At 35.7% G+C, this 13,670-nt stretch overlaps 1 protein-coding gene across 16 annotated transcripts in view; it reads right to left on the bottom strand.

The window, feature by feature from the left end:
* The window catches only part of KLHL5 (kelch like family member 5), a 187,984-nt gene that overhangs the window by 126,092 nt on the left and 48,222 nt on the right, over positions 1-13,670 (bottom strand). For 15 of the 16 annotated variants that reach the window (XR_014244094.1, XR_014244095.1, XM_082390390.1 and 12 more), the window contains one exon: positions 6,562-6,774. Coding sequence is in view for 14 of the 16 variants with exons in the window: in XM_082390390.1 (XP_082246516.1) it covers positions 6,562-6,774 (213 nt within the window). In the remaining 2 variants the exon portion in view is untranslated. Of the gene's footprint in view, positions 1-6,561; positions 6,775-7,408; positions 10,164-13,670 lie in introns of those variants that run through there. The other variant, XM_082390396.1, reaches the window with a different exon arrangement.

Raw genomic sequence — 13,670 nt, forward strand, 5'->3', positions numbered from 1 at the left:
GTCTGTTTACTATTAATCTCTGTTCCTATCTCCTGTTCCAAGCACTAATCTGTCTCTGTAGATTTGCCCTTAGATGTTTCGTATAAAGAGAATCATACAATACGGGGTCTCTTGTATCTTGCTTTTTTTCATTTAGCATGTTTTTGAGGTTAATCAATGTGTAGCATGTATCACTACTTCATTTCATTTTACTGTTGAATAATAATTCATCGTATGGATACACCACATTTTGTCTATCCGTTCACCAGTTGATGGACACTTATATTATTTCCAGTTTTTGGCTATTAGGAATAAAGCTGCTAGGAACATTTGTGTGCAAGTCTTTATGTGGATATATGTTTTCATTTCTCTTGGGTGTATACCTAGGAGTAGAATTGCTGGGTCATGTCGTAAACTTATGTTAACTTTTTAAGAAAGTGTCAAACTGTTTTCCAAGGTGGCTGCACTATTTATATTCACTCCAGCAATCTATGAGGGTTCCTGTTTCTCCACATTCTCACCAACAATTATTACTATCTTCTCTTTTTAGCCACTTGAGTGGGTGGGAAATGCAGTTTTACTTTGCATTGCCTTAATGGCTAATAATGTTGAGAGTATGTTCATATTTTGATAATGGAAGAGAAGGAAGAGTCTCTAACAAAAGTCACTGTAAAATAGTTTGTGGCATTTGGAAACTGAGAACAGCATGCTAAAAGCAAAAAAGCCAAATTAAGACATAAGTCTCAGGACCTATGCCAGAGTATAAATTCTGGTATTAATTATTCTATATTATTCTGTGTACACAAAATATAGTTATACTCGCTAGAGAAGCTATTAATGAATATGCATTGAGCTGGTTCATTTTTTTTTTATGTATTTATTTTTTTGGCTGCACTGGGTCTTCATTGCTGTGCACGGGCTTTCTCTAGTTGCGGCTAGCGGGGGCTACTCTTGGTTGCGGTGTGCAGGCTTCTCATTGCAGTGGCTTCTCTTGTTGCGGAGCATGGGCTCTAGGCGCATGGGTTTCAGTAGTTGTGGCTCACGGGCTCCAGAATGCAGACTCAGTAGTTGTGGCACATGGGCTTAGTTGCTCCACGGCATGTGGGATCTTCCTAGACCAAGGCCCGAACCCGTGTCCCCTGCATTGGCAGGCGGATTCTTAACCATTGTGCCACCAGGGAAGCCGAGCTGGTTCATTTAGATTAATCTTAGTGTTTATATTACTTCTGTTATATATAATTGCTTTAGTCCTTTGTAAAAAAAAATAATAATAAATGTGAAAAAATTGTAGAAAGTAAAGTCTTGGAAGACTCAATAGTTACTGCAATATGAAGTAAAATATATTTCTTAGCATGCTGACACTATAATTTTTGAACAAATGGGATTAATTATATGTAAGTAGAGAGATGAAAATAATGGAAGGAAATATGAATCCATTAATCTAAGTATCAGATTAATCAAATGGAAGGTACCAGATATCATTTGGAAAATCATTCAGAAGGCACTGATAAAGCACTACAAAATATAGACTCTCATATACTCTTCATTTTAGGTGAATACTATGTACCTTCTCTGCCATAAAAGAATGGCAAATTATTAAAATGGAAACATTTAGAAAATAGAAGAAATATTTTCCATTTGTAAATTTTTATCTTCACTCACATACTTGTTCACTATATGACTATTTCACTAAAACTGTCCCTTCAACTACTACTAAGAGTGAAAAACAGAATGTGAATGATTTATGAACTCTACAGCCTTTAAAAAAAGTTTTGGTATCCAAAACTTGTAAAATAAAAGAATACTAAATGTAAATACTGACTCGTTTTATATTTCTGAATTTTAGTAAAAAATAATAATGAGAATTGAGAACAGAACAGTGGAGACCAAGATACTTGTAATACAGGGTAACCATTGGGAACAGTAAGAATTTAGGTGTCAAAATCTTTAAAATAATGTCCTAATGCAGTTGACCCTTGAACAACGTGGATACAAAACACACAGGTCCACTTATACACAGATATTTTTCAGTAGTAATACCACAGTATTACACAGTCCACTGGTTGAATCCACAGATATAGAGGAACCTCAGATATGGAGGTTACACGTTAGCACAGATTAATCCCCATGCTGTTCGAGGGCCAATGTGCACATTCTATGCACATTATTTAAAATGGGATCAAAGAGAAAAGCCTGAAATGCTTTCGAAGGTAAAATAAAACTACACACACTTGTCTTCTGGATTATTCAGAGTTTAAAAAAAAAAGCCACACTAAAATGATCATTTGGATGAGGATTACAATGATATATATGATTTCCTCTATCATTTTAAGGAGACACTACAATAAAATTACTATATGTCAGTTGAACTCTTTCTAGTTAGGGTAAATAGAATGTTTCTTATCAACGGAGTAGGGTAAAACCTCATTGAAAAAGGAATTATTTCACAGAAGTAAATTCGTTAGGTAACTGGATCTAACGTCAATTAAAAAAATATTAGTCATTTATTTGATAGGCACTAGACTTCTTTTGTTTTCATTTTTCAGTTTTGTTTTTTATTGAAATATAATTGAGAGAGAACATATTAGTTTCAGGTGTACAACACAATGATTTGAGATATATATATATATGAAAATGATCACCACAATAAGTCTAGTTAACATCCACCCCCAGAGAGTTACAATTTTTTGGTGTGTGATGAGAACTTTTAAGATCTTAGCAACTTCATCCTTTTCCTATCTTTTAAAATAAAACATTCAGAATACAATCCAACATTTTCTTGATGATTTTAGAGTCTACTTCAATACTTCATCACTTGACAACTCTAAGTCTGCAAACTTGCCCTTTACTTTTAGCAAGGGAAAAAAAAAAAAAACCCTGCTAGTATCTCTAAATGCCATAATGGTGCAATAGAGTATTACCACTGTAGAAAAGAAAAACAGTGCTCCAAGAGGTGTTATTAACTTGTTTAAATTATACAGAGCAATGTGGCTTCCATCACTGCTACTCATCAAGTTAAGACAGTGGTTCTCAAACTTGAGTGGGCATCAGATGCACCTGAGGGCTTATTAAAACACAGCTGGCTTGTGTTTTAATAACCACCCAGAGTATCAGATTCAGTAGGTGTAGAGTGGGGAACTAATAATTTTCATTTTAAACAATTACCCATGTGGTGCTGATCCTATAGTTGGGGATCACACTTTGAGAACCATTGGGCTAATCCAGTGGTTTTTCCATCCTTATCTGTCTTCTCTGTAGCATGTTATGATGTTAAAATTTCCTCCTTCTTGGGCTTCCCTGGTGGCGCAGTGGTCCAGAATCCGCCTGCCAGTGCAGGGGACATGGGTTCGAGCACTGGTCCGGGAAGATCCCACATGCCGCGGAGCAACTAAACCCGTGCGCCACAACTACTGAGCCCACGCTCCAGAGCCCGTGAGCCACAACTACTGAAGCCCACGCGCCTAGAGCCCGTGCTCTGCAACAAGAGAAGCCACTGCAATGAGAAGTCCATGCACCGCAAGGAAGAGTAGCCCCCGCTCGCCGCAACTAAAGAAAACCCACGTGGCAACGAAGACCCAACATGGCCCCCCCCCCCAAAAATTTCCTCCTTCTAGAACTTGCAATCTCTTTTTAATGGTACTACAGGTATTTAGGCAGCTTTGGGACTACCACTAAATATTAGTAATTCTTAGGGTTCCACCCCTAGTACCCTCATGTTCTCTTTGATCGGTGTCACTCTCTTCCCCTTGGCTTCAACAACCTAAATAAGTAGTTTTCAAAACTTCTTAGACTCTAAGAGGATTAAAGGTGTCAAGAAGCTCTGGGAACATGGTTCTTCTACTTTCTTCCCCACCTTCAAAATCAGCTCTTCATCCTGTATTCTGTCTTAATCAACAGCACCTTCATCAACCTAGTTGCACAAATCAGAATTATTCTGGACCCTTCTTTTTTTTTCCCTTTTTTACCCTGCACCATTCAATTGGTCATTAAGTTGCATCAATTCTACCTTCTAAATAGCTCTTGACTCTGGTAATTAATTTCTCTACCTCCACTTCCAGAAAGTGATTAATTCACTGGTCTGAATCCAATAGCCTTCCTAGTGTATTTCTACTTTGACTCCTCCAATCCATTCTCTGCAATGCAGTTATAGGATCTTTCTAAACTAAAAGGATAATTATGCCATTCCCTACTTAAAACCCTTTAGTGCTTCCTCACTGCTTTTAGGATAAAATCCAAACTCCTTGGCATGACTGAGTTCCTTCACGATCTGGTCCGTTTACCTCTCCAGCCTCATCTCTCAACACTGCCTTTTTATTTCTGTACTCTAGCCATGCAAGCTATCTTCAAATTCCAGAACACGATATATTTGCTCATGGCTCTATAACTAGAACCCCTTCTTCCCTGGGCTATTATGCCCATTCTTTTGGGTGGCGAACTCAGCCTGCAAACTGAGTGACACTTCAGAGGTTCTCCTAGCTTCCACACCATCAGTCTGGGTGGGCCACTCCAATTATTTTCATAATACCATGTTTATGTATAGATCACAGCCTTCATCTCATTATATTGTAATTACTGATTTATTTTTTAATCTATTTCTTCCTCCACCTGATGTCCCTCCCCCCACCTCGCAAATTTACCCAAAGTACATTCAAAAGGCAGAATAGTTCAGTGGAAAAGGCATAGAACTTTATTTGGGTTCAAGTCCTACCTCTGTCTCATAACTCTAATATATGATGTTAGCCAAGTAACAAAGCCAAAGAAACCTACAACGCAGAAGGGAATTATGCAATCACTTTGTGATTCTGCGCATATGGTTTTACTTTTTTGGTCTGTTACTTCATTTGTACAACAGGCGTTAGACTAAATGTTCTCCAAAGTGCCTTTCAACTCTAAGATCTTATGGCTATGATTATCAGCAGTATTCTGGATAAAAGAAATTTTAAAGATCTCTTAGAGTCATGCAAATATAGTATCATAAATATTTGAAGCTACAGGACTGAAGTAAATTGTCAGGTTACTTAATTGCACAGATTCTTTTCAAAGTCCACTAGGATTTTTCAGATTTTATTTTCTTTCATTCAGAAAAGGATAAGAAAAAATTCTGTTGGATATCAGCAAAGATAGTCCTCTCATCTTTAAATCTGATTTTAAGAGAAATGTTTTATGATGTTATTTTTCCTGAATTGTCATCAATTCATGTAGTTTCACTCCTATGAATTCATACAATATTCTATCTGTGAAGAGAGGTCTTTCTTATAAAGCATCAGCACTGATTTTTGTTTCTATGAGGTAGAGAACAAACAGTAACTTTTGCTCACAACAGATGGAAATAATATATAATGCTCAAGATAAATACAAATAAAATAAAACTTATGGCACTTTAAACAACAACAACAAAAAATCTGATCTCAAGCAGTAACAGCTCATTCTTTCTTTACTGTCAAGGACTCTATTTAAGGCCTCAAAATAAGTAGCAAAGTATGCAGAGGAAATTTTTGTATATTCCAGCTGAAATTGTAAAAAGGGGAAACCATGCATGTAAATATGTTACTGATTGCTTTGAATATACCAACTAGATATCTCTCAATTCTAAAATAATGATAATAATTATACTAATATTATTTATAACACATTTTATTTCACAGAGCACTTTTCTGATCCTCATAAAAGTCCTGTTAGATAGCAAGGATGTTATCTCCACTTGACAGATGAAGAAACCGAGGTATGTGAATTTGCCAAGTCACAGAGTTTTAGATGTCAGAGCCAGAACTATTAACATGTTATTAATTTATATACCACCAGAATCCAGCATTTAGTGGATACTTAATAAATGTGTGGCAAATGAATTAATCTAAATTTTCTGGTTCCTAGAGTCCAGTGTTTCTTTCATTAGCAGCTTTATTAATTCTTCAGTTGCTAGGATAGGTCTGCAGTTGCTAGGATAGGTCTGCAGCTGAGTCAAATAAAATTACTAACCTCAAAGCAACAATGTTACTTAATGGATGCAATTTAGATAGTCAGACCCTCTGGGTTGAAAACAGAATTTTATTTTTGCTCACTATCTTTTCACCTTAACATTTCATAGGAATATATATAAAATAACCATATTGAATAGAATAAATAAGCTCATATTAATGTAATTAATAGATAAGCTCATATTAATGTAATTAGCATAAAGTGAATACAGTAGTCCCTCAGTATTCTGGGGACAGGGGGTTGGTTCCAGGATTTGTGTGGATACAACATTTCACCTCAAATACGTAGTATTTGCCGATAACCTCTGCACAGTCTCCTGTATATTTTACATCATCTCTGGATTACCTACAATACCAAATACAATGCAAATGCTATGTAACTAGTTGTAAATGCAATGTAAATGTTATGTAATAGTTGCTGGTACAGGACAGCTTCAAGTTTTGCATTTTGGAATTTTCTGGAATTTTTTAAAAAATATTTTCAATCTACACTTTGCTGAATTTGAGATGCAGAGCCCACAGATGTGGAAGGCTGACTACTCAAAGTCGCAGCAACTACTGTTGTTGAAATTATGACATTGATTTTAAATAATCAAAAACAGTTTACCTGTGGCGCAAGGAGAGGTAGCCTAATATAAGCCAAAAGTTTACTGAGATCTTTCCGTCTCTGTTCCAAATCATGACGGACCCAAGTAAGAAGTGCATTCAATATTGTCTCCTCACTAGGAATGTTCATGTCATCACTGGCCAAGAGCTTTGCAATTTCACTGGCTGGTAATAACACAAATTCCTGGTTTCGAATTACTTCCATGAAATGTTCCTAGAGGGAAAAAGAGCATATAATTGATATTGTTTCTTCTGTCCATCACAGTTTAAAAGAAACTAAACATTTTTTAATTAGATGCCAAAACACAGTTTATACTTCCGCCCTTCCTTACAATGTATTATTGCTTGCAAGGGAAAAAACACAGCAGAAAATAACATTTAAACTGTAATTATGTTAAAATTCTTATTTCTATGTAAGTAGAATTAAAGCGTTGTATCATTTATTACAATTAAAAAATAAATTTGGGACTTTTCGGTATTGCTTTGCTCAAGTTAGGGAATAGTTTTGGCAAGTCTTTCAAAGGAAGATAGAAAAAATGACATAGACACTTTGTATGATTAACATCAAAAGTGAGTTTAGATTTGTGGTGCAGAAGATTTTGGCCAAGAGGGAAGCAAAATACCTGGGTGAGAATGAAGTTATTTCTCTTACCCAGAAATGGCCTCTAGGGTGGCTAAATTTCCCAAGACCATTCTGAACCACGGAAGTCTTCTCAGACTCTGCCTGGGAAGAGAATGTGTCCTTAGAGCTATCCGTGAGCCAAACTGGCCTTTAAAAGTATGTTAATATTATTTATAAGACCACCAAGGATTTTAGGTCTGATTTGAAAACTTTAATCTCTTCTTACCTGATTTATATACAAAGTTCTTTTGGTCTCATAGGAAAAACAGCCAAAACAAAAATGTTGACCTACAGTGCACTGGGACTCCAGGGCCTTAGACAGAAGATGACTCAGTTCTGGCCACATTCTAGAATCAGCCTCTTTATAATTTGAAATGGAAGATAAAAATGCCCTTAGATAACTTTTACTAGGCTATTATGCTGAACAATCTAAAGAGAAAAGAAATAGTCTTCTGTTGTAAAAGGTTACAAGTCTTAATGCATGGGCTGCTTACATAGTTATAATACAAATACAAATGCTAGAAGTATTGTCCCTTAATGTTTTTCTTATGCTTCTTAATGTACTATGGCTGTCTCAGCATACAGTTTTAATAAAAAAAAGCTAAGGCTGTTTAAATCAGAGCTATTTAAAAATAGCTCAAGCTATTTAAATTAGAGATAAGGACTATCAACAATTATCTTCTATATCAAGATGAGAATTGTATTTTCCATATAGCCTCCAGTAACCCAAGTTAGCCACTGATCTAAGATATATCTTGGGTTGACATTTCACTTCTTTCCAAGAAATTCTTAAGAGGAAAACCATACGTGAATAATTAACTACATTCAATTGCCTCAATTCATCATGATTTGTTAAAGATGCCCAAATGAATCTATTTTAAAATGACTGATTATCATTTTTCAGAAATATATTTTAATAAAACCTCAGGGCTGGAATGGCTTCAAGCAAATTGTACTACTCAATTGTATACCGACATTATAAAATGATTTGGTAACACACAGCAAGAGCTATAAAAATGTTGAAGCTCTCAACGCATAGTTATACCACAAGTAGTTTAATCCTTAGTAAATAATTCACAAGAGGGGGGAAAAAAAGCTGATGCTTCTCTGATGGTGCTTCTTTGTATTATTATTTATAATAGTAAAAAAAATGGGAAATAGCTTAAATGTCCAGCTCTAGGGGGTTGTAACTCAATTGGCTATTATTCAGGCATTAAAAATTTTAGGGACAAAGACCACATAGATAAACGGAAAGATATTTATTATATAATGTTAGATGAGATTCTGAAGAAATCAAAATAATATACATTTCTAATAGTGCAAAAGTATATAGTACAGTCAACAGTTATACAACACTGAAGTAACTACTGCCATACTTTCAAATGGAATTAATTGCATTTCATCAATGAGAAAAAGATTATATAAATATTCATTTAATTAATAGTTTATTTGTTGATATATCTATTTCAGAACAATGCCCATTCCATTCTGGTAGAATTTGTATTAAGTGAAATTGGAGTTTTTCAACACCTTATGGAAATACTACTGAACTCAAGGTTAAACACAAAGTGCTTTTCAAAAGTATTAATTTGGTTTTGAAGCAAGTATTTTAGCAAAATTCAATGTTTTTTACAGGTTTTCTAGATCAAGAAACAAAATTTAAAATTGTAAAATCAAATGTTTGTATTTATTTTATAAATCCACAATGACATTCAATATTTGTAATGATATAACCAGTCTTAGATTTTTTTGGTAGAGGTTACATGATGGCTTCCAGGTCACGTTTGGTGGCAGTCAGAACAAGAACAAAAGTTTCCAGATTTCAGGATTACAAGAAGGAACTTTTCATCCTTTCCTATTTGTATTCATGCAGGATGAGTGAACATCCCAAGTACGTGCACTATTTGCTAATTGTGACAGTTGATTTCACTCTGTGGCATGTGCTTACTTCATATTTTAAATCCATTTTACGATACAAACAGCTATCATGCTACCAAACACTTGCTAGCATTATGCTCCTTCCTCCTTTGGAATAGTTTTCAAGCACATGAAATTACTGCGGGATTTATTTAAATTGAAGATTGAATTCTGCTATACATTTTCATTCAGTTCCCACAGCAACAACTCAAATCACACAATCTGCCTCTAAATACTTATTGTTATTAGAATTCAATTTCAGGTCTCTGTTGAAACTGAATAATGTCAAATAATGGCCTTGGGGAGAAAAAAACTACCACAACTAATGGGCTATGAAAATAGCTTTATAAACATCAAGCTAATTTAAATTTAATTTATATCTAAGCCTTAAAGGAGCAACTGTGCCTCTACTGTAAAGAACAGCAATGACCTAAATGCATACAAATGTTTGCATGTGAATAAAACTCCTTCTTAGGTAAGAGATATTATGTAAATTATGGAATGATTACAAAGGAAAAAAAATCCAGCTTTATTTTATTTATATTTATCTTATGCCAAAAAATATTTGAACCTAAGCTGTAAAAGTTAAACTAAGAAATCTACAGGGAAGAATAAAGACTAGGGGGGAAGACAGCCTCATCCACCAGAGGGCAGACAGCAGAAGCAAGAGGAACTACAATCTTGCAGCCTGTGGAACGAAAACAACACTCACAGAAAAATAGACAAAATGAAAAGGCAGAGGACTATGCACCAGATGAAGGAACAAGAAAAAAACCCAGAAAAACAACTAAATGAAGTGGAGATAGGCAACCTTCCAGAAAAAGAATTCAGAATAATGATAGTGAAGATGATGCAGGACCTCGGAAAAAGAATGGAGGCAAAGATTGAGAAGATGCAAGAAATGTTTAACAAAGACCTAGAAGAATTAAAGAACAAACACCTAGAAGAATTAAAGAACAAACAAACAGAGATGAACAATACAATAACTGAAATGAAAACTACACTAGAAGGAATCAATAGCAGAATAACTGAGGCAGAAGAACGGATAAGGGACCTGGAAGACAGAATGGTGGAATTCACTGCCGCAGAACAGAATAAAGAGAAAAGAATGAAAAGAAATGAAGACAGCCTAAGAGACCTCTGGGACAACATTAAACGCAACAACATCCGCAAAATAGGGGTCCCAGAAGGAGAAGAGAGAGAGAAAGGACCCAAGAAAATATCTGAAGAAATTACAGTCGAAAACTTCCCTAACATGGGAAAGGAAATAGCCACCCAAGTCCAGGAAGCGCAGAGAGTCCCAGGCAGGATAAACCCAAGGAGAAACACGCCGAGACACATAGTAATCAAATTGGCAAAAATTAAAGACAAAGAAAAATTATTGAAAGCAGCAAGGGAAAAACGACAGATAACATACAAGGGAACTCCCATAAGGTTAACAGCTGATTTCTCAGCAGAAACTCTGTAAGCCAGAAGGGAGTGGCATGATATACTTAAAGTGATGAAAGGGAAGAACGTACAACCAAGATTACTCTGCCCGGCAAGGATCTCATTCAGATTCAACGGAGAAATCAAAAGCTTTACAGACAAGCAAAAGCTAACAGAATTCAGCACCACCAAACCAGCTCTACAACAAATGCTAAAGGAACTTCTCTAAGTGGGAAACACAAGAGAAGAAAAGACCTACAAAAACAAAGCCAAAACAATTAAGAAAATGGTAACAGGAACATACATATAGATAATTACCTTAAATGTGAATGGATTAAATGCCCCAACCAAAAGACACAGGCTCACTGATTGGATACAAAAAGAGACACATATATATGCTGTCTACAAGAGACCCACTTCAGACACATACGGACTGAAAGTGAGGGGATGGAAAAAGAAACTCTATGCAAATGGAAATCAAAAGAAAGTTGGAGTAGCAATACTCATATCAGAGAAAAGAGACTTTGAAATAAAGAATGTTACAAGAGACAAGGAAGGACACTACATAATGATCAAGGGATCAATCCAAGAAGAAGATATAACAATTATAAATATATATGCACCCAACATAGGAGCACCTCAATACATAACGCAACTGCTAACAGCTATAAAAGAGGATATCGACAGTAACACAATAATACTGGGGGACTTTAACACCTCACTTACACCAACAGACAGATCATCCAGACAGAAAACTAATAAGGAAACAAAAGCTTTAAATGACACAACAGACCAGATAGATAAGGTACTTATAGGACATTCCATCCAAAAACAGCAGATTACACTTTCTTCTCAAGTGCATACGGAACATTCTCCAGGATAGATCACATCTTGGGTCACAAATCAAGCCTCGGTACATTTTAAAAACCTGAAATCATATCAAGTATCTTTTCCAACCACAACGCTATGAGATTAAAAATAAATCACCAGGAAAAAAACGTAAAAAACACAAACACATGGAAGCTAAACAATACGTTACTAAATAACCAAGAGATCACTGAAGAAATCAAAGAGGAAATCAAAAAATACCTAGCGACAAATAAGGAAACATGATGATCCAAAACCTATGGGATGCAGCAAAAGCAGTTCTAAGAGGGAAGTTTATAGCTATACAAGCCTACCTCAAGAAACAAGAAAAATCTCAAATAAACAATCTAACCTTACACCTAAAGGAACTAGAGAAAGAAGAACAAACAAAACCCAAAATTAGTAGAAGGAAAGAAATCATAAAGATCAGAGCAGAAATAAATGAAATAGAAACAAAGAAAACAACAGCAAAGACCAATAAAACTAAAAGCTGGTTCTTTGAGAAGATAAACAAAATTGATAAACCTTTAGCCAGACTCATCAAGAAAAAGAGGGAGAGGACTCAAATCAACAAAATCAGAAGTGAAAAAGGAGAGGTTACAATGGACACCACAGAAATACAAAGCATCCTAAGAGATTACTACATGCAACTCTATGCCAATAAAATGGACAACCTGGAAGAAATGGATAAATTCTTAGAAAGGTATAACCTTCCAAGACTGAACCAGGAAGAAATAGAAAATATGAACAGACCAATCACAAGTAATGAAATTGAAATTGTGATTAAAAATCTTCCAACAAACAAAAGTCCAGGACCAGATGGCTTCACAGGTGAATTCTATCAAACATTTAGAGAAGAGCTAAGACCCATCCTTCTCAAACTCTTCCAAAAAATTGCAGAGGAAGGAACACTCCCAAACTCATTCTACGAGGCCACCATCACCCTGATACCAAAACCAGACAAAGATACTACAAAAAAAGAAAATTACAGACCAATATCACTGATGAATATAGATGAAAAATCCTCAACAAAATACTAGCAAACAGAATCCAACAACACATTAAAAGGATCATACACCATGATCAAGTGGGATTTATCCCAGGGATGCAAGGATTCTTCAATATATGCAGATCAATCAGTGTGATACACCATATTAATAAATTGAAGAATAAAAACCATATGATCATCTCAATAGATGCAGAAAAAGCTTTTGACAAAATTCAACACCGATTTATGATAAAAACTCTGCAGAAAGTGGGCATAGAGGGAACCTACCTCAACATAATAAAGGCCGTATATGACAAACCCACAGTCAACATCGTTCTCAGTGGTGAAAAACTGAAACCATTTCTTCTAAGATCAGGAACAAGAAAAGGTTGCCCACTCTCACCACTATTATTCAACATAGTTTTGGTAGTGTTAGCCATGGCAATCAGAGAAGAAAAGGAAATAAAAGGAATCCTAATTAGAAAACAAGTAAAACTGTCACTGCAGATGACATGATACTATACATAGATAATCCTAAAGATGCCACCAGAAAACTACTAGAGCTAATCAATGAATTTGGTAAAGTAGCAGGATACGAAACTAATGCACAGAAATCTCTTGCATTCCTATACACTAACAATGAAAGATCAGAAAGAGAAATTAAGGAAACAATCTCATTCACTATTGCAACAAAAGAATAAAATACCTAGGAATTAACCTATCTAAGGAGGTAAAAGACCTGTACTCAGAAAATTATAAGACACTGATGAAAGAAATCAAAGATGACACAAACAGATGGAGAGATATACCATGTTCTTGGATTGAAAGAATCAATATTGTGAAAATGACTATACTACCCAAAGCAATCTACAGATTCAATGCAATCCCTATCAAATTACCAATGAATCTTTTACAGAACTAGAACAAAAAAATTTTTTTTTTTAATTTTATTTATTTATTTATTTATGGCTGTGTTGGGTCCTCGCTTCTGTGTGAGAGCTTTCTCTAGCTGCGGCAAGTGGGGGCCACTCTTCATCGCGGTGCGCGGGCCTTGCGTGGGCCTCTCACTATCGTGGCCTCTCCCGTTGCGGAGCACAGGCTCCAGACGCGCAGGCTCAGCAATTGTGGCTCACGGGCTTAGTCGCTCCGCGGCATGTGGGATCCTCCCAGACCAGGGCTCGAACCCATGTCCCCTGCATTGGCAGGCAGATTCTCAACCACTGCGCCACCAGGGAAGCCCGCAAAAAAATTTTTTAATTTGTATGGAGACACAAAAGACCCCAAATAG

The sequence above is a fragment of the Balaenoptera borealis genome (assembly GCF_965194805.1).
Source record: "Balaenoptera borealis genome assembly, chromosome: 4".
NCBI classification, from domain to species: Eukaryota; Metazoa; Chordata; class Mammalia; order Artiodactyla; family Balaenopteridae; genus Balaenoptera; species Balaenoptera borealis.